The sequence below is a fragment of the Diabrotica virgifera genome, chromosome 3 (genome assembly GCF_917563875.1).
Source record: "Diabrotica virgifera virgifera chromosome 3, PGI_DIABVI_V3a".
Taxonomy (NCBI): Eukaryota; Metazoa; Arthropoda; class Insecta; order Coleoptera; family Chrysomelidae; genus Diabrotica; species Diabrotica virgifera.
In genome coordinates, this window is record NC_065445.1 from 1,840,135 (window position 1) to 1,861,210 (window position 21,076).

The 21,076-nt window shown below is 34.5% G+C and overlaps 1 protein-coding gene across 7 annotated transcripts in view; it reads left to right on the plus strand.

The window, feature by feature from the left end:
• Positions 1 to 21,076, plus strand: part of LOC114324427 (ephrin type-B receptor 1-B) — a 968,545-nt gene that overhangs the window by 931,343 nt on the left and 16,126 nt on the right. For 5 of the 7 annotated variants that reach the window (XM_028272269.2, XM_028272271.2, XM_028272268.2 and 2 more), the window contains 13 exons: positions 2,186 to 2,331; positions 3,552 to 3,789; positions 6,496 to 6,651; positions 6,734 to 6,897; positions 7,049 to 7,324; positions 8,353 to 8,542; positions 10,025 to 10,207; positions 14,232 to 14,279; positions 15,358 to 15,498; positions 16,055 to 16,305; positions 16,924 to 17,133; positions 17,508 to 17,686; positions 19,820 to 19,978. In XM_028272269.2, the coding sequence (XP_028128070.2) occupies positions 2,186 to 2,331; positions 3,552 to 3,789; positions 6,496 to 6,651; positions 6,734 to 6,897; positions 7,049 to 7,324; positions 8,353 to 8,542; positions 10,025 to 10,207; positions 14,232 to 14,279; positions 15,358 to 15,498; positions 16,055 to 16,305; positions 16,924 to 17,133; positions 17,508 to 17,686; positions 19,820 to 19,978 (2,341 nt within the window). The remainder of the gene's footprint in view (positions 1 to 2,185; positions 2,332 to 3,551; positions 3,790 to 6,495; positions 6,652 to 6,733; positions 6,898 to 7,048; positions 7,325 to 8,352; positions 8,543 to 10,024; positions 10,208 to 14,231; positions 14,280 to 15,357; positions 15,499 to 16,054; positions 16,306 to 16,923; positions 17,134 to 17,507; positions 17,687 to 19,819; positions 19,979 to 21,076) is intronic. The other 2 variants (XM_028272273.2, XM_028272276.2) reach the window with 1 other exon arrangement.

Sequence of the window (21,076 nt, forward strand, 5' to 3'; positions counted from 1 at the left end):
TGTTATGTTGTAACAAAAAAATAATATTGTAGTACTTACGTTATGAAATAAGAAATTTATGACTATGAATCTGCAATCAATCACAAACAAGTCTGGCTAATTGGCTCTGCCAAAGCCATTTTTCAAGAAAAAAAACTTAGTTATAGAAACAAAGTTAGTCATTAAATTACATATTTGCTAATTCTTGTGTTCTTATTTCCCACGTTACCGATTGTTCATATGCAGGCGGTTTGCCAACGTCGACGCCGCGATTTACCTGTTTTCCCCCTGTTTTCCTTGATCTCACCCTAATGCCGCCTTTGAAGTCACCAAGATAAACAGGGGGAAACAGGTAAACCGCGGCGTCGACGTTGGCAAAACGCCCTATGTGAACAAGGCCTTAGTGGTTGGTACTTCGAATTGCAATTAATTAAATAGCTTATTACGCTCTAAATTCTAAATGGTAGTAGATCGCCATTCTAATTCTAATTGGTTGTTCATCTTCATCTTCCTACATTTTTGTTGAACAAATCTTCTGTTTATTGCTACCATTTTTTGATGGTAGTGTTCGAACCTGATTTTGAACCATTTTTTCTGCAATTATCTTCTGCCAACTATAATTGTATTTTAATTGTTAAAGATGTTCATAATTTATCTACTATTTCCGATAGTAACAGTATGTTATTAAAGTCACTTTATCAATTTTTCTCTTTTCCCGATTATTAGTTTTTATTGCACAGTATATAAAGTAGGGGAGAGTTGGACAAAACCGGGTACCACTCCAAAAACCGTCTGCTTCTTTTGATATGTGAGAGTAGCAAATGTTTACTGCAGATTGAAATATTCTCAAATGACTTAAGTTTGAAATGCCAATGTCAATTTTTAAAAATATTCTTAGATTTTTAATTTTTTTTATTTTTATGAAAATATTGCAAAATACCCGGTTTTGTCCAACCGGTATGATAAAACCGGGTAGTAACTTAATTACCATGTAAAAAGACTAATGGGCAGAAAATAAAATATTTATTAAAAGTATGTGAACAAAAATCGAAAATCTATGAACAGAAGTCACAAATAAAAACTTCATCTACATCATCATAGGCACTACAGGCGCCATAAGCCCATTTGGTGCAAGACACACATTTTATCCAGCTTTCCTTCGCATTATAATTTGAAAATAGTTAATTGTAATATAGACACGCATCGTCATTATTATCTTCTTCCTCTAAACTCTCCAAAATGTTGTTTTTGGTGCAGCCCTTTTTACCACGTTTTTTCTTTTTTTTTTTGTCCAGTTCATTTAGATTTTTTTAATTTTCCTACTAGCTTCTTAAGCAGAAGAAGCCACATGTTGTAGTTAACTAAAAGCAAAACAACCACTGCAGAAACTGGAAGTAACAACAGGTCTGATAAAATCGGGTACACGGTTTTGTCGATTTTCGGACTACCCGGTTTTGTCAAACTCGTAAACAAGACATTAAATATTATTTAAATTTTTAAGTTATGAAATAATATTCAAAATTTTTGGCCAAATTAAAGGTAATATACTAGGTTACATGTATTAAATTTTGAAGTGGCCATTAGTTATTCATTAGAGGAGAAAACAGCTAGAAACTTACCTTAAAAATCGAGTTTCCTGCATCAAAAAACAGGTGAGGTCTTACTGCTCCGGCACCGATTACTCCAATGAGGTAGAAATGAATACACACGACTGTTGGTGATAAAGGGACACTAATTTTAACATTTTCTAATAGATAGCAGCAGACAGTTAGAAGAATTAAGGGGTACCCGGTTTTATCAACCTACCCGGTTTTGTCCAACTCTCCCCTACCTATCTATTGTAATAACTCAATACACAGTTAGTTAAAAAATAATCCTATTAATTAAATTAATAAATAATTTAAGCGTTTAGACAAGTAACGGTTGTCCAAGAATATTCAAAAACTAAACGAAATAGCCATCTCTATTTTGCTGGTGAAATTGATACTCCGCCGTGTTGGCAACTATTACAACTATAATACACTTACCAATGTCGATGTCTAGCGTGCAATGTTGCCATTTAAGGGTGTATACCTAATTTAACTCTAAACAATCTGTATCAGGTAAAAACAACTGTATGTAATAATAAATACGTTAATAAATAAATTGCAGATGTCAAAAAAACTGTTATAATATTCTGTTAATAACTTATAATTATTAATTTCAGGTCGAATAGCTGCTGGAGAAGGAAGGTTCAACTCAAACAGTGAAGTTAACATTAACACTGAAGTGAAAAGTATTCCAGTAACGAAAAAAGGCGTATACTTTGCCTTCAGAGACCAGGGAGCATGCATATCCTTACTAGCTATAAAGGTATAAATTAATTATAAATTAATATTTTACAAAAGACTAAGTTTTCAATCGAATAGCACATAAAACAACATTAAAAATGTTACTCTACATCCTACCAGGTTGAAAAGAATGATAACTTTCTCTGGTTACACCTCCAAGGCTTCTACAATTTGCAAGCCATAACGGATGCTGAGACTAAAGAAGATGAGGGAATTTTATCATTTATAATTCACGTCCCATCTGCTCAGCGCGGTAAAGTTCCAACGAGAATGGAATCAGAGTAAACATGTAAATCAAAAATGAATAACCATTTTCAATTTCGTTTCAACATGAAACTACAGCCGCATCATATTCTAGTTCAATCAGAGAGGGCTGCAAGCACCTCTACCGGTTTCGAAACTTATTAGTCTCTCATCAGGAGGCACATATGCGGCTCTCTCTGACCCAACCAGGACAAACCCCGGCGTTTGTCCTGGAAAATAATCATCAAGCCGAAAATGATAATGATGAGAGTATAGTAACCTCGGAGATCCGTGGAAAAAATTTACACCCAAAATAACAAAATTCAGTTTGGCAACACTGTGCGAATGTTGATAATTACTAACATATCCTTTTTAAGATAAGCACAACGTTAATTTAGTCCAAACAAATTAATATATATTTTTTTTGCCAACAAAAATGAGATTTTTCAACCAAATAATGTTTCAAATATGATGTGCAAAATAATTTTTAATTGGGTTCTGCTAATGGGCTTGCTTTTTTGTCATTAAAATAAAAAAAACTAAATTTTCCTCATTAAATCAATGTTGTCCGGTTATCGTCTTAATTATTTTAACTGTACTAATATCCGTTGAGTAATTATGAATGATTAATAGGTCGTTAAAACATTTTATCTATAGCGGCTTCTGGAATATCTTAAAAATATCGAATTTCATTGATAAAATGCGCATATTCCACCGATCTTCGCTTCGACAATACAACAAGATGTGAACAATACTGGCCAAGGAATAATAAAGCCTACTACCCCTAAAGAAGTAACCAAAGTAATCAAAAATAATGTCAATCCCAAAAAGGCCCCGGGTTTTAACTTATTGACCGGAGAAATACTACAACAATTACCTAGGAAGGCCTTACGTGTTACCAGTATTAAGTAACCTCATCTTAATTTTACCTTTTAGCTCCACAACATCTCTACAATATTTCGTAAATAAATAAATCCTTTTATATTTTTATTATTTTAGATATATTACATAGTATGTCCAGAGGTAACAGTAAACTTCGCTAGATTTCCTTCAACGCCAACAGGCAAGGAAATCACCCTTATCGAGCAAGCCACTGGTACTTGCGTAAGCAATGCTGAGGTCGTCGGTGGTACTCCAACGTACCTCTGCAAAGGAGATGGAAAATGGACGCTACCTACTGCTGGATGCAAGTGCAAGGCTGGTTTTCAACCTGATATGGACAAACAAACCTGTAACGGTAAGATACTTGCTAATTCATTCATTCATTAAGCATTAAGGTACGTATCCATACGTTCCATACGTTGGTGCTCCGTGTAGCAGCTCCACATAGTGGATACGTTGGTGATCGCCGCTCGGCGCTCACCCTCTTCTATTCAACCGGTTTGCGGTTTAGGCAGGGTGGGGCATTAGTGTGACAAAGTCCAATTACTCGTTTGTCGTAAGAGATACGAAAAAAAAGTTATTTAGGTAAAAGTTGGGGCACACATAGTACCATAATTTAAATTTTTTTTTTCAAATATACAGGGGTGTCCGTGTTGTCAGGGTGACACAAACTTATGTTTTTTTAAATGGAACACCCTGTATATTTTTACATTTTTGGATTCTCCTCAATGTTTCCTTTCTTAAAATGTATGGTTTTGTAATATTATACGAAGTAGTTTAAAAATAAATTACGTTTTTTTGTTAATTTCGTAGCAACATCTACACCCCGTAGAATTGTAGCGATTTGACATCAAATTTTCTATTTATATTCAAACGATTTTTAATATAGTCTACTACTGTTAATCATTAACAGTATAGCGAAATGTTTAATTTTAGTATACAGGGTGGGTCGAAACTCGGAATGAGTATTTTCTGAGTTTTCCTAAATGGAAAATCTGTATTTTAGTATTGTAATGAAATGATATTTTATGGTACTTTTTTATTTCTTAAACATTCCCTATGCCTAAGTGCTTTAATTTGTAAGTTATTCGTGTGTCTTTAAGCCAAACATTAATTGCAACAAAAATTACGTGAAATTTTATTAGGTGGCCGTGAAAATATCCAATCAAGTATAATTTTTCGAAAAAAAATACGTAATAATTCTAGCCTGATTCTTAATTTATTAATGTTGGATGAGATATAAATACATTCGTAGTTAAGGTTGTTGGTGCTTAAAGTATTAATCAAACATACAAAATTCTCCCTAGTTGGCTATGCCACAAAATTTGTTTAAACATTTGACATTATACTTAGTTCCAGTTGATTTGTTACCATTACTAATATTAATTTTTCTAATGAGGAACTGATTAAAATGGCTTTGTGCTAGGAGAGTATAACAAAAATGAACTACTTGCAATAAACATTTATCATCAGCAATTCCCTGATAGACGACAACCAAAAAGAGAATATTTTAAAAGTATACTAAAACGGTTTCAACAGACTAGATACTTAGATTGTAAGAACGGTTGTACTAATATGCAAATGCTCAGTGGCACTAAGGATTACATTTAATTCCTGTTTTCTTCACTTAAAACAGTTTTTGTTCGATCAGATTTATCATAATCTAAGTGTTCAGTCCATTGAAACAGTTCTAGTATATTTTTAAACGTTTCTTTTCTTAGTTGTCGTCTATCAGGGAATTTCTGATGAAAAATTCTTATTGCTAGTAGCACATTTTTGTTAAAGCAGCTTTACATCAAGGCTATGCAAGTCTCATGATATGCAAGTCCGTCTTGCATGGCATATCTCTTGCCTAGCCTGGCCTTTTTACATCAGAGCTATTTCTGTGCAATTTTAGATACCACTTTCATTGTTGCCAATAGAAGAAATATATCAAAATATTAACTTTAGATATTTCACTTGGAAATTTCAGTCCATAATTAAATATATTCAAATATAAAATCACAAATTATTACATACCATTAAATACCATTTAAATTTACACGATAAGGTTAAGTTTTTTTCTAAACTATAAATTTGGCCATATTGGCAACATGAATTTTGACAGGACTTGCATCAAAATAGCATGAAAAATAGAACATGTTTTAATTTTTCGTCTAGCACAGGAATTGCATGGAAATAGCGCGTGGGCATGCGCAGTAGCGTGATCTGTCTTGCATGGCTCTTGCCTAGCATGAAAATAGCATAATGTAAAACTGTCTTTATACTCCACTAGCACAAAAATCTTAGTAATCAGTTCCTCATTAGAAAAATTCATATTAGTAATGGTAACAAAGCAGCTGGAACTATAAAAATAGTATAATATCAAATTTTTAAGGAAATTTAGTGTCATAGCCGACTAGGTAGAATATTGTATGTTTTTATTAATATTTTGCGCACCAACAATCTTAACTACAAATCTGTTTGGATATCTCATCCGATATTAATAAATTAAGGATCAGGCCAGATTATGATGTATTTTTTTCGAAAAATTATTTTTGATTGAATATTTTCAAGGCCACCTAATAAAATTTCACGTAATTTTTCTTGCAATTAATGTTTGGCTTAAAGAATCACGAATAACTTACAAATTAAAGTACTTAGGTATAGGAAATGCTTAAGCAATAAAAAAGTACCATAAAATATCATTTCGTTAGAATACTAAAATACAGGGTGTTCCATTTAAGAAAACTAAGAAAATACCCATTCCGAGTCTCGACCAACCCTGTATACTAAAATTTAACATTTCGCTATACTGTTAATGTTTAACAATAGTAGACTATATTAAAAATCGTTTGAACGTAAAATAAAAATTTGATGTCAAATCACTACAATTCTACAGGGTGTAAATGTTGCTACGAAATTAACAAAAAAACGTAATTATCTTTTAAACTACCTCGTATAATATTACAACACCATATATTTTAAGAATGGAAACATTGAGGAGAATCCAAAAATGTAAAAATTGCTTAATTGTACATACTCATTAATAAAATGTAATTTTGATATGGTTTTTTTTTAGAATGTCAACAAGAAACTTATAAGGCTGAAATCGGTGATGGTCCATGTCTTCCATGTCCAGCGTTTTCTCAAGGACCTCACTATGGCTTGACGGAATGCCGATGTATTTCTGGATATTCCAGAGCACCTACCGATCCTAAAAATATGTCCTGCACACGTTAGTACTTATAATATTATAACTTGATATTTATATGCAAATGTTTCAATACGGACAATAAATTATATTTTATTTATTTTAGAACCGCCGTCTGCACCACAGAACTTGACTGTAAGTTTCGTAGATCAATCGACAGTAATTTTGAGTTGGCTTCCTCCAGAAACCCTGGGTGGAAGAACAGATACTGCCTACAGGATAAAATGCGATGTATGTAGTTTGGGACTGGTCCAGTACAACCCAAGCATGGTAAGTAGAACACATTAAACTAGTTATAAGATAAAAATAATACAGTTTTACAACTAAAGGACATAATATGTTATGTCTCATCTCTAGCGCGCATCAATGGTAGTGGAAAACTTAAAATTTTGTTGTAAATAATGTTTTTTAATGTTTCTAGGAGACTTTCAACGAGACACGAATCACAATAAGTGGCTTGAACGCTGTGACTACCTATAGATTTCAGATCTTTGCAGAAAATGGTGTCTCGCACATGTCTATGAGGGATTCCCCTCAATACGCTGATATTGTTGTTACGACTGAAGCTTCAGTAGCTAGCAGCATCACTAATATTAGAGTCACATCTGTCAAAAGCACAGAAATTACATTGGCATGGGATGCACCTTCTATCAACGATGGATCTGATAATGAGAATGATTTGGTCGAAACATATGAGGTAAGATTCGTATTATTTATATTCATAAATATTGATATAAGTATTCATTAATTCAAATGCATAGACGGAAAGCAAGTTGAAGCAACAGAGACCTGAGAGATTGCGGATCCGCCTACTTCGTTGCTACGTGTTGGGTCTTAGTTTACGGTGTCCAGTCTTGCTTGAACTGTGAATAAAAGTGATCTACATCTCTTTGAGGCTGTCAAAATGTGGTGCTGTAGAAGAATTTTAAAAGTTTCTTGGGTGGAAATGATTTGAAACTTCACAATACTAGAACGTCTCAGCAAGAGTACTGAGATTATAAAAAGCGTCAAGAAGAGAAAGCTGAAGTACTTCGGACATGTAATGAGAGGTCCCAAATATAGGTTGCTACAAAATGTTCTGCAGGGAAAAATAGCAGGAAAACTCAGTCCAGGACGAAATAGAACTTCATGGTTGAAGAACTTGCGAGATTGGTAAGGAATTGATACAAGCATGCTATTTAGGATGGCAGCGAATAAAATTAAGATAGCTATGATGGTAACCAACGTTCTGAACGGATATGATGCATGAATAAGAAGGGGAATGACGTCAACATGCATGTTCAACTCTGAAAAATCATTGTTCTCTCATCTAACCAGAGACATGTTAAGGTTCTGGCTAGTCATATGCCACTCAATGCATCGAGGTGTAACGCCGACATAGGATTGTGTGGTCTAGCCATCTTTGTACTTTGTCTGTCACATGCGCGGGATCGCTTGGTTAAAAGAGATAGATACCGATCAACTGTTTCCATGCTGTTTCCGCATTACGCTTTTTTGGGGAGTATGCCGTGTCTACGAGTAGACACGGCAGTTTTTTGGGGAGTAAGCTTTAACCGTCAGCTGTCAAACTGTCAACTGTCAAACTGTCAACACAAATGGCGGCAAATTTAAATCTCTCGTGAATTTGTGGACACCTTTTAATTTTCAGCCAAAAGTGTTTTGGCCAATTCCAAAAGAATTTTGTCAATGTTTAAAGAATTTTGCTAAACAATCACCATTTTTTAGATTCGATGGTTCCAAAGAAACGATATAGACTACAGCAACAATAGTTTGCTGATCTCAGACTTGTCTGTAACAATTACTGGCTTACAACAACGAACAGAATATGGATTACAAGTTAGAGCTAAAACTCAACGAGGATGGGGAGCTTATTCTCCGGTTATTTTCAAAACAACCGGTCAGATACTGAATCCAGGTAAGTTCTTTTTAATTGTTTAACAACACATGTCATGGCTTTCTTATTCTTCTTTTTAATGTGCCCTCTCCTCAATGGATATTGGCTTCTACATTTGCAAACTCTTGCCTGTCTTCAACTGTTCTTATTACTGTTCAAAATTTAGCCCTGTCCATTGTCGGATGTTTCTTAGCCACGATAGTCATTTACTTCATAGTCGTCTCTTTCTCTCGATCTTTCCTTTCACTATTAGTTGAGCATATATAAGGCAGTTGATGGAAAAATACAGGAGTAAAGAAACAAACGCTCATATGGTATTCATTGATCTTGAGAAAGCATATGATAGAGTTCCTCGAGAGATTCTGTGGTGGGCACTCAATAAGAAAGGAGTCCCTGGTGAATATGTAAAGATTGTGAGGGATATGTATGAGGGAGTAACGACTAGTGTTAGGACAGGTGTGGGAGAGACTGATAAATTTCATGTGAAAGTAGGATTGCATCAAGGTTCTGTGCTTAGTCCGTATTTATTCTCATTAGTTTTGGACCAGATAACAGCGAAACTACAGGGTAACATTCCATGGTGCTTAATGTGTGTTGATGATGTCGTGTTAATAGGAAATAGTGAAAGAGACTTAGAACAAAAACTGAAACAGTGGAGACAAGCTCTCGAGGAAAAAGGTTTAAAACTTAGTAGGACAAAAACAGTATTTGGAATGTTTATTTAAATATGGAGTTACTACAAATAAAATGGTATCTTTGGATGGTGAACTGATTGTAAAAAGCAATAGTTTTAAGTACCTGGGATCGGTATTACAGAGTAATGGAGAAATAGATGGAGATGCATGCAGTAGAATTAGGGCTGGATGGATGAAGTGGATTGCTGTGTGACAAGAAAATTCCAATGAAGTTGAAGGGAAAATTCTATAAAACAGCCATAAGACCGGCTACGATGTACGGAACTGAATGTTGGGCAGTGAAAAAGAAAGAGGAACAACGAATGCATGTGGCGGAAATGAGAATGCTTAGATGGATGAGTGGAGTGACACAAAAGGATAAAATTAAAAATAAGTATATTATGGGAAGTCTAGGTGTGGCACCAATTGATGCCAAAATGAGAGAGCATAGGTTGAGATGGTTTGGTCATGTTCAACGTCGAGACGTTAATCACCCAATACGAAGAGTAGCTGAAGTGCAGATTCCTGGAAGGAGTAGGAGAGGAAGACCAAAGAAGACGTGGGGGTAGACGATAAGGCAGGACATGTTGGTAAAGGGGATTAATATTGATATGACCCAAGATAGAATTGTATGGAGAAATGTAATTAGAGAAGAAGACCCCGCATAGGGATAAGGCAAAGAGAATGATGATGATGATAAGTTGAGCATATAGTGAAAGGAAATATCGAGGGAAAGACAGGACTGGGTAGGAAAAGACTATCGTGGCTAAGAAACATCCGACAATGGATAGGTTTTTTATTGATTTAACATTTTTACATTCGTTTGTAGCATACATAGGCGAGGAAGAAGGTCTAAGACTACAACTGGTCGCTGGAGGAATTGTTGCTGTAGTGGTGATTTTGGTTGCGGTTATAGTTCTCACTGTAGTTTTTCTAAGATCGCGATCAAACGACGAATGCAACAAGAAGCAGCCCAGCGACTGTGATACATTAGAGTATCGAAATGGAGAAGGTATGTATAGTTATATATTTTAAAAGTGATTCCCATAGAGGCCAATGAGTTAATAATGGTCGGAACAGTTTTATTTGATAAGAAATAAATAGAAATTTTAATTTTCAGACTTTATTTTCTATTGGGGTAAGCTAATCGGAAATTACTAACAATATTTTTGTAATAACATGGATAAAAATGAAAAACCTTGGTTGATTGCAAATGTTTGGCGTTTGAAAAAAAAATATATGAAATGTATATTATACAGAGTGAGTTTTAAGTATGACAAGTATCAATTATCTCGGAACAGTGCACTATTTTTATAGATTTTGGTGTGTAAAGGTCTTGTGATGCGGCCGATGTTATGGCCGTATTTACATTGTTGTCAGATCTTCCAGTTTTCTTGAAATCTACTTAACTTTCCTATTTCAAATGGATCTCCCTATATATTTTTTGTCTTTTGAAGTCATATGGTATAATTTCGGAATTATTGCTACATTTACATCTCCGTCAAGGCAAAATAATACATAGGATGTCTCTGATTGTATGTTTCTTGTGTGCTAAGACTGGTGCATCTCTTGAAGTGTCTTTGTATTGTCCGGTTACAGATAAATGAGAAACTTAAAGAGATAGACCAATTGGTGTACAAGTGGTACCGAACAAAATATATCTTTAATATATTTTTTTTTAATATATTTTGTTGGGTACCACTTGTACACCAATTGGTCTATCTCTTTAAATTTCTCATTTATCTGTATCCGGGCAATATACATAGTGAGTTGTATATACATATGTGGGACGCCTTATCTTCCGTTTTTTTGAAAATCCAAGGAACTTTCTTATTTCAAATAGAAAACTCTGTATATTTTTTGCGTTTTAAAGTCATTAATTAATATGTACTGATTATTTTTTATGTAGTATTTCCTATACCTAAATGCCATAATTTCGGAGTTATGCTGTTGTGTTGTTTCCTTTTTTGTGGTTTGTTGTAGCGTAACTCTTCTTTTTTCCAGTATAGTGAAGGTACAATCATTATAAAGTAAATGTAGGTTGCTGATCTTGTTATAATTTGGTAGAAAATCTAAGAAAGTTTACTTCATTTATTTGAAATTAACTTGTATTTGAAATATTTCAGAGCTAGTTTAATTAATTATCCACTACAATAACCTACAACAATTTGAATATCTGCAATATTCTTCCAAAGGTTTTTCAATTTATTCTACGCTTACGTGTCACTTACAAAATTACTTTAAGACATCTGGGGGTCTTTTTAAAGGGTCTAAAACAAAATTGCAAACATATACAATGATTAATCTCTTTGCGCTTCTTTTTTCCGATTTGTAAGTCAAAAGAATGCTTTATCTTCACGTCACATTGCAACGTGTTATACAGGGTCGACCAAGAGTCTGGAAACACTTAATTCTCTCTAAAACAGAGGATTTGAATTGTACAAAAACCTAAACTTACTTTACTTTATCGTGTCCGGACATCTCATTCATAGAATTTCGGCCCAGTATCGGGCTGCGTCGGTTCCATCTTTGTTGGCGGGTCTCAAATCATCGAGGGTACACCAGATGAGGACAGTTTCTGCATGTAAGAAGCTGTTCCATATCCTGTATTTCTCCACAGTCACATTTTACATTATCTTGGTCTAATTTCCCTCCTCTAGCTCCCTTAGGAAGCAGTTTCGGACTAGGTGTATTGGGTTAAAATGTCCTAAAATTATCTGAGGAAGCTCTAGTCACCCTGTATATTCCTTAAGTTATAAGAGGACTGTAAAATAATGCTGATTACAGAATTGTATTATAAAAAATCCTCTGTTCTAGCAGATTCGAATGACTGATTCTTTAAGTTGTCAATATGTAGTTAGATAGTTAGACTGACGGAATTTTTCAAATCTCCTATTCATATAATATGTACCAATTAAATGTGATAAATATTTTAATATAAAAATAAGTCTGTTCCTAAGACCAGTGTGCATTAATAGAAAACTACCTATAGTTAAAGACCCGTTGCACGCTAGATTCAAAAATATGAAACAAATAGATCTTTGCACAAAGTGACGTCAAATACCGTATGCTAGATTTTTACAAAACTTAGAGGCACTCGTGTGACCCTTTAGACATGTTATTAACAACAGGTTTAAGAATATTGTCCATGCTTCCATTTTTATACTGATTTCCACTGTTTCCCAGTGTATGGAGCCTAACTCTAACATAGTCATGGCCACTCTGATTCGCCTATTTATTTCTGCCGTTTTTGGTTTTCCTTGATGATGTCTACAAAAACTATGTCTTATCTAAATATGATTTAAAAATACACTCTTATAAGTAAAAACTGATTATTTTTGGCCAGGAGATTATCTTACTTCAAAACTTTAAAAAACGACTCTCCAACGCCAAGGAAAACAAAAAAAAAATGTAAAAAGTATTTACATGTATGGGCAATATTTTTAAAACTGTTGTATAAGTTTTTCTGCGAGCTTTCAAAATTATATTAAATATCCAAATTTTACCAGCTCTAGTTTGATGTCAGATTCTAAAATTGAATAGCGTTAAAATCACAAAAGTGTTTTACAAGAAAAAAAACATATTTAATAAAGAAACTTTTTGGCCCTCTCTTGTTGTTTATTTGTAATACAATAAAATGTCTATGCTCGTAAGAAAAATTAATGATATTGACACCTCTACTGCACTTTCACGCCTCTCCTATTTCCTTAAAGGACTGGTAGTCACCTACAGTAAGTTTAGAAATAGTTATTATTGAAATTTACTCTGTGTTATTATTACCTTTGTTTTTTGTAACGTAATCTTGAATTTTACAACTTTAATATGACTGTTAAAGAACCTGTTGCATTCCATATTACAAGGTAAGAGTGGAGACGGTAGAGAATATCATGGCTGCGGAATTTGAGAACATAGTTTAAGAAAACATCAACGCAACTGTTTCGAGCCGCGGCGAGCAAGTTTATGATTGCCAATATGATTTCCAACATCCAAAATGGATAGGGACCAGAAGAAGAAGAAGAAGAAGAAAGAACCAAACCAAACTGTTAGAAAACCAAAGTTAGGGATGTTAGACAAGAAGCTGCAAAGTTGAAATGGAGATTTGCTGGACACACTATAAGACAAAAGAAGACCGATGGAACAAAATTCTTATAAATTAGAGACCGTGGGCATATAAAAGAAAGAAGAGGAAGGCCCAAATGAGATAGGCACATGATATCAAGAAGCACATGGGCTCTAGGTGGATGACTATGTAGCGACCGACAGAGAAGAATGGAAAAGGATTGGGGAGGCCTATGTCTAAAGATGGACCGAAGAAGGCTAATTCTGTCGTGCTTAGCGAAAACGCCGTATCTGCAAAAATCTGAAAAAATCATATTATTACTTCTTTTTAACCCAAATGTGCATATCTATCTTATTTGCTTACCAAAAAATGACGTAAGTTAAGCCAAAACACATTAAACAAACCGCATCTTATGCCGTATCCTGTGTAAATGTATACAAATACTTCGAACAAAAATCGATTTTACTCAAATGTGATGTCTCTGTAGATACGGCGTTTTGGCTAAGCACGGCAGAATTAGAATTTGACTGTAGTCTAAATCTTAAAGTTATTGAATATAACTATGTCTGAAATATAAAAAAAAACAGCTGAAAAGATGTTCTATAGTTTTTTGAAGGTTTTAAAGGGTGTCTGAGGGATAGTTAATGACAAACCCTTGACCCTACGGCCAGACAAGCGACAATTACAGCGCTGTAAGAGCAGTAAAATGAAGCTCAAAAAATGGATCCTACAGTGAGTATAGTGAGTATATTTACAGAGCTGTCTGGCCATACACTACTGTACTCACTGTAGGACCCATATTTCGAGCTTCATTTTGCTGCTCTTACAGCACTGTAATTGTCGCTCGTGTGGCCGTAGGTTGTGCAGCTGATTTTGCTTTGTTATACAGTCATAATAAGGTTTGTAAAAATTCGGCTTTATTTTTTAATTTTGTGTTTTTTTTGTTTTGCTTTATTTGTGCTTTTTTAATTTTTAGTTCATCATAGCTTGGATAATCCTCCTATAGTTGCTACACATACCAACGGTAATTATAATTTGTATTGTTCCACCAGATTGGTGTTGGTTCCTAACATAATTTAAGAATTTCTTAAAATTTGTTTTTTTTAACATAATTTTTACGGTATTAACTTTTTAATGAAAGTGAAACGAAAACTATTTACATAAGACGTTGATTGTGCTATCATCTGCAACATCGGCAAAGAGAGAATGATCTTTGCTTCCCGAAAAGATATGTCTGGCTAGATTTTCGGATATATTTTTCGCATGACATTTACACAAAAAACATTTAATATTCCTGTTCTAACTTATGCAAAGGAGTAACTTATACACCGCAGCTATATACTTATATACCTCAGCTAGTTTCTTAATTATGCCCAGCTCAACCATTGCAGTCCATAGTTTTGAACGATCAATTGAATCATAAATCTGCTTGAAATCTACAAATATCTGATGTACGTCTTGATTATACTCCCTATACTTTTCAAGCATTTGTCTAATAGTAAACAATATATTTTATGATCAACTGTCGATCTTCCAGGCCCGAAACCACACTGGTGGTCCCCAACTATTTCTTCGGCGTATGGTAATAATCTGTTTAATCTAATATAGTTAATACATTATTCCTTTTTTCCTTTCCTATGGTACAATATTTCCAGACCAGAGGATTTATCACCTTTAAGTGTTTTTATAGCATTTCTAATTTCTTCTAGGCTGGGGTAGTCCTATTTCGACTATTTAATACTCATTTTTGATGTTGTTATTCTCTTTCGCATTTGTCGTCGAACCGTTTTTTCCTTTTCGTTTTCTTCTTTGTTCCAATTCTGCTTCTATAATAGGTACTTATTTTTTTATGAAAGCTTTTCTACATCTTACTTGCATTTTTATGTATTTCCAAAACCTGAAATTTATTTCTTATTTCTAATTGATATTGATTAAATTTCATTAAAAAAATGTTTTATTATGTTTACTAAATGTTTACTAATTTAACCATATTATTTGTAGCTTCTGGTTGTATATCATATTCGCAATCATTATTTTAAGTTTATTTTTATACTAGTATAAATATGTTCCATATTTTAATTATAGTAATGAATTTATTATAGTGACAACACCTCTCTTTACTGGAATAAGTGGTTCCTCAAGGACCTACATAGATCCTCATACATATGAAGATCCCAACCAAGCAGTAAGAGAATTCGCAAGAGAAATAGATGCAAGTTGTATTACAATTGAAGCTATTATAGGTAAGATATAAATACATAAAATCTTTTTGTCAGTAAATAATGAGATTGATTGAAAAAACAATTCAAGATGATAAATAGGAATATCTGTGTAATAAATTTCACAAAAGTCAAAATAGATTCGATACCATGGACATATAAGCAAAAAGGGAAAAGATAACACAGAGGTGGGTAGATGGTAGATTGACTAAAAAACCTCTGGTTCTAGATAGATGCACTTGGCCCGAGTTAAAAATTATGTACCCAATACCGAAGGGGCCGGTGGAATGCTCACCACATCAGTACTCTGGTAGAACACGATTCTCTTTTGCTGCGGGCTTCGATTTATATCGTTGCCAGTGTTTCGTCTCCAGCTCGCATGGATGGTAGTGGAATTTTGTGACGCTAGGTGTGCTTGCGTATAGTTTGATGGCAAGCGAGCGGTAAGCGCTGGCTCTGGCTATCGTTACCAAGGCAGACATGATAGGATTTCAAGAACTACTGGCCCTTAATACAAATATATACTACTTCTAACCTAAAGTAACATGTCTGTTAATTTCATAAAACTTTATCTTTTTAGGAGGAGGAGAATTCGGTGACGTGTGCCGAGGAAAATTAAAAATGAACGGAGTCGATATCGACGTAGCAATAAAAACCTTAAAAGCTGGATCCTTGGACAAATCCCGTAACGATTTCCTGACGGAAGCGTCAATAATGGGACAATTTGAACATCCCAACGTTATCTTTTTACAAGGTGTAGTTACAAAGTCGAATCCAGTGATGATTATCACAGAATACATGGAGAATGGATCACTTGATACCTTCCTACGGGTAAGTCTTGTTTTTAAAACATTTTTATCTCTATATATACAGGGTGTCCCATAATTAATTTGACATTAGCTAATGGGTGATAGAAGACATCAAAATATTAGGATTTAACCAAAATCGCTTAAATAAAATCTGGCTCCTTACTGAGTTACAGGGTGTTTTATTTAAAAATTTATAAAGTATTTTTGCTCAGTATTTTAAAACTATTCGACGTATCCTTTTCATACTTGGCAGAAGTATGAAACATTACATTTTCTTTTAATGTATTTACTCCTCTTTATAGTCTGCACACTCTCTTCATGTTAGACTATCAATATTGCGTCTTCTGAGTAACAGAATATTTTTACTTCTCTGTTTCCGCATTCTGTATTATCTTCCTTTCTGTAAATTGAAGAGCATAGGGCTCAATGACTCCCCGTGACTTATTCTTGTTTAGAACCACAATCCTGTGTCTATGAGCTATATGGGTTTAAGTCTAACCGTAAGGTGTAAGGTGCTAACCTGGCTGTACACTCACCTTTATGCATGCTTGGGATCGGCAACAGTTCTGTCGAGCTACTCCATCCACCCAACAAAACTGCAGACGGAGTTATATATTATGTAATAAATTCTTTGTTTTAGGCAAACGATGGAAAGTTCCAAGTGATTCAGCTGACGGGTATGTTGAGGGGTATCGCATCGGGTATGCAGTACTTAAGTGAAATGAATTATGTACATCGAGATTTAGCAGCAAGAAACGTGTTGGTGAATTCGCAGTTAGTTTGTAAGATAGCAGATTTCGGCCTCAGCCGAGAAATTGAAAGTGCCACTGAAGGAGCTTACACAACGAGGGTACGTTATATTTATTTTTACAACTATTTTTGTACTTTTTCAAATGGCTGTCTCAGTCAAAGATGCGTCTTTGATTGAAGCGGCTTCTTTAATTACTATGAAAAGGGATGATGAGAAACTATTTTATGCTACTTATGTAGAGTGGGACCAATTTTTATTTTATTTAAAATATTTTGATAATTGATCAATAATTTTGATTCAAGATTTGGTCCTTCCAGCCGGATTTTACCAATTCAGTTTACCAAAGTTGTTTTAATTAATAAGTACTGATATTTCAACACTATTTATATAAAGTTCCAAAACTATAACATACCCTTTAAACTGATTGCTTGTAAGGTTTGAGCTACAATTTTAACTTGATTTAATTATTTTAGGGAGGAAAAATTCCGGTGCGATGGACAGCCCCAGAAGCCATCGCCTTCCGTAAGTTTACTTCCGCCAGTGATGTGTGGTCCATGGGCATAGTTTGTTGGGAAGTAATGTCGTATGGAGAACGGCCGTACTGGAACTGGTCGAATCAAGATGTCATCAAAAGCATCGAAAAAGGATATAGGTAAAGAGTGTCTTTTATTTATATTTTAAATTTAACTGATAAATCTACCCTTAGACCTCCCTTAGACTTGAAGTAATAGTGTTGTTGTTGGAGTATTTCTTCTCCTACACAGTTTGCTTCCACTGCAGCTCAAAAGCACCATCTGTCCTGCGGATCCGTCCGCTCTGCGGAGCTGTCTGTTGGTTCCCGGGTGGTATTTTATTCCCCACCTGCCCGCCAGCCGAAGCTGGTGAGGACATTCTACTATCCGCGACCTGGGGACGCGCTGTCTAGGGGTTATAGACTCCCTCGAGAATCTGGATAGAAGGAAGAAGCTTAGATGCCTTTTTATATGTCTTATCATATTATATACTTTTGCCTCAAAAATTTATCTATGTGCTGTTTATCTTCTTTGAGTACCATGACCAAATTTTAGGCGTAGGTAGCTTCCTTGCCAATTTGCCGATATCGTTCTTGATAAGCCAGTCCATTGACGAAGGTTTCGGATCCATGAATATTTCTTCCTATCAATTCCCTCTTTTCCCGGAATCTTCATTGAATATAACTGCAGTATCCAATATCTGCTGCCTCTCATTATATGCCCCAGATATTCAAGTTTTCTCTTTTTTATCATCTTCGTTAAGTCACTTTCACCTTGATATATTCTGTTTAAAGCTTCTCTTTTTGAAATGCGTTGAACCCATGATATTCTGAGAATTCTACGATATGACCACATCTCGAAGGCTTCTAATTTGTTCATCATGTTAACCTTGATGATCCAGGTTTCACATCCATATACAGGACACACATAAAATTTTAGGAATTCTTCGTTGTAAGTTCAGCTGAGAATTGGACAGTATATATCTTAGTTTCATAAATGCTCCTCATGCAATTTCTATAGTAGTTTTAATTTCTTCATCAGGATTTAGTGTCTCTTTTACCCAACATCTTAGGTATTTAAAATGGTTAATTTTTGTAGTTGGCTCATTGTTGACAATTAGTTGCATAGGGCCGACGTCTTGTTTACTAACCACAAGTAACTTTGTCTTTGATGTACAGTAGGAAAAATGGAAGAATACCCATGAACGAACATATAAAACACGCTGTATTTTCCTGTCACCGTGTTACAAAGAAAATTGGCCAGCGCAGGTACATGTAATAATTATTATTTCCACCTACCTCTACCGAAAGTATACTTTTCCGGACCTGATTGTAGGGAGCAAAGTTGTACTTTTCCTTCCTAGGGAGGAAAATATTTTTCCTCCCTAGGGAGGAAAATATTTTTCCTCCCTATGGAGGAAAAGTAAAAGTGGCGTCATGATATTTCATTCATGAAATATAACTTATTGAGGCCCTGTACAATATCTATTTTCTATTACGGAAGTATCTATACATTTTAAAGTTTATTTATAAAACACCCTGTACTTTGCAGAATGGTAAAAAACAGTAAATTGTTATTTTGATTTAACAATGTTTACATTAATAATTTGACTTATATTTGACAGTTGACAGTTATATTGTCCCTACTTGTTCGTTTTAGTTCTAATAAATTTTGTTGGTTAGTTACTTGAATAAATTAAGTAAAAATGAAAAAATGACTTGTTATTTGAGGAAGGCGGAAAAACCATATGTATAACATGGGAGTAAAGTGCCTTTTCCTCCCTTGAATGATTACTTCATTCATGAAACTTCATTCTCGGGAGGAAAAGTAACACTTTCCTCCCTTGTTATACAAATAGCTATTACATGAACTTGCGCTGGGCAATTTTCTTTGTGACACGGTGACAGGAAAATACAGCGTGTTTTATATGTTCGTTCATCGGTATTTTTTCATTTTTCCGACTGTATTTATGCCAAGTCCGTTATTGGAGCATTCTCTAGTAACTCGATATATAAGGAATTGAAGATCTTCGATACTTTCAGCCATGGTCACTGTGTCATCTGCATGTCTGATGTTATTAATAGTTTCTCCCCCAATTTGAACTCCACATTGCCCTTCCAAGGCTTCGTTAAATATTATTTTGGATTACACATTAAACAAAGTTGGGGATAAGACAAAACTCTATTTGACACCTCTTTAAATAGACTGTTTGTCTGTTGGCTACAAATTATCATTAATAATGCACAATGCACTTACTTGTTTTCTGTTTTTAGATTGCCAGCGCCGATGGATTGTCCGGAGGCCATTTACCAATTAATGTTAGACTGTTGGCAGAAAGAAAGGACACACAGGCCTACTTTCCAGTCGATTGTAAAAACTTTAGATAAATTAATTCGAGTCCCCGATACCCTAAGAAAAATTGCTCAGAATCGGTAAGTTCTACAAATATGCGTACGGATTATTATGAAACCACAAAACTTATAGCTGCAGTGGGACTCTATAACTTTTATAGCGAAAGCGTAGCAAAGCAACGGTTCAGTTCGAATCGTACTCTGTATTGTGTGACTTCGCTTCGCTATACTATCGCAATACTCTACCACAGAATAACTAACCATATGGTTAGTTATTCTGTGACTCTACGACGTACAAACAACCTCAAAACCAAGTAAAATTGTCAAATTCTTCTTCTAAACGTCACTCTAAGCGCTAAACGTGGTGAAACGAAACCACAAATAATCACGTTTCGCTTTACTTCCGAACTCCATTCGGTGTTGCCGACGTCATCCGACAGCAGTTTACAGAGTATAACTTGATTAAAGCGTTCGGATATCACGCTTACGCTTTCGCTATAAAAGTTACAGAGTCCCGCTACTGGCATTTTAAATAAGCCTGTTTAGCTGTTCTCTTTTATCTATTTTGCATTTGCTCTATTGATTACTACGCATTGCCTATTACGTCTCTTATTTTTTTACTTTTAAAAATAATGAACCTCTGTAAGAATTGTTCTTAAATAAACTAAACGGTCTGCTCCGATTTGCTTAAAATGTGTATTGATAAGCGTATCTTTCACAACGATGATGATTAGGTTAACTTCTATCATTCATTTGAAAGTCTCACTTTAATAATTTTCAATCTCTAGTACTCTACAGAGAAAATCAGAGTACCGTGGACCAGTTTTGTAGTACCCATCATATATCTTATACTGTTTCATTGCAATAACTTTGAACTGGGAAGATATTTTATAATAATGAATATTAGACAAATCTGTAAGGTATATAAAGGAGTTAAAACTTCAAAACTTATGTGAAAGATTTATTTATGTAGGTACCTATAATTTATTAGGTACGCAGCAGAAAAACTCAACCTAGTCATCAATGAAACCAAATCAAAGTACATGAAATTTACATTATCTCAAACAAGATTAAGAGAATTAGTCCAGGGCGCATCTGTTTTGAGATGGACGTTGAGAGGTGACTCAAATTTTTTTGCAAAAATTGCTTGAAAATAACTCGAATAATAATATTTGAGTT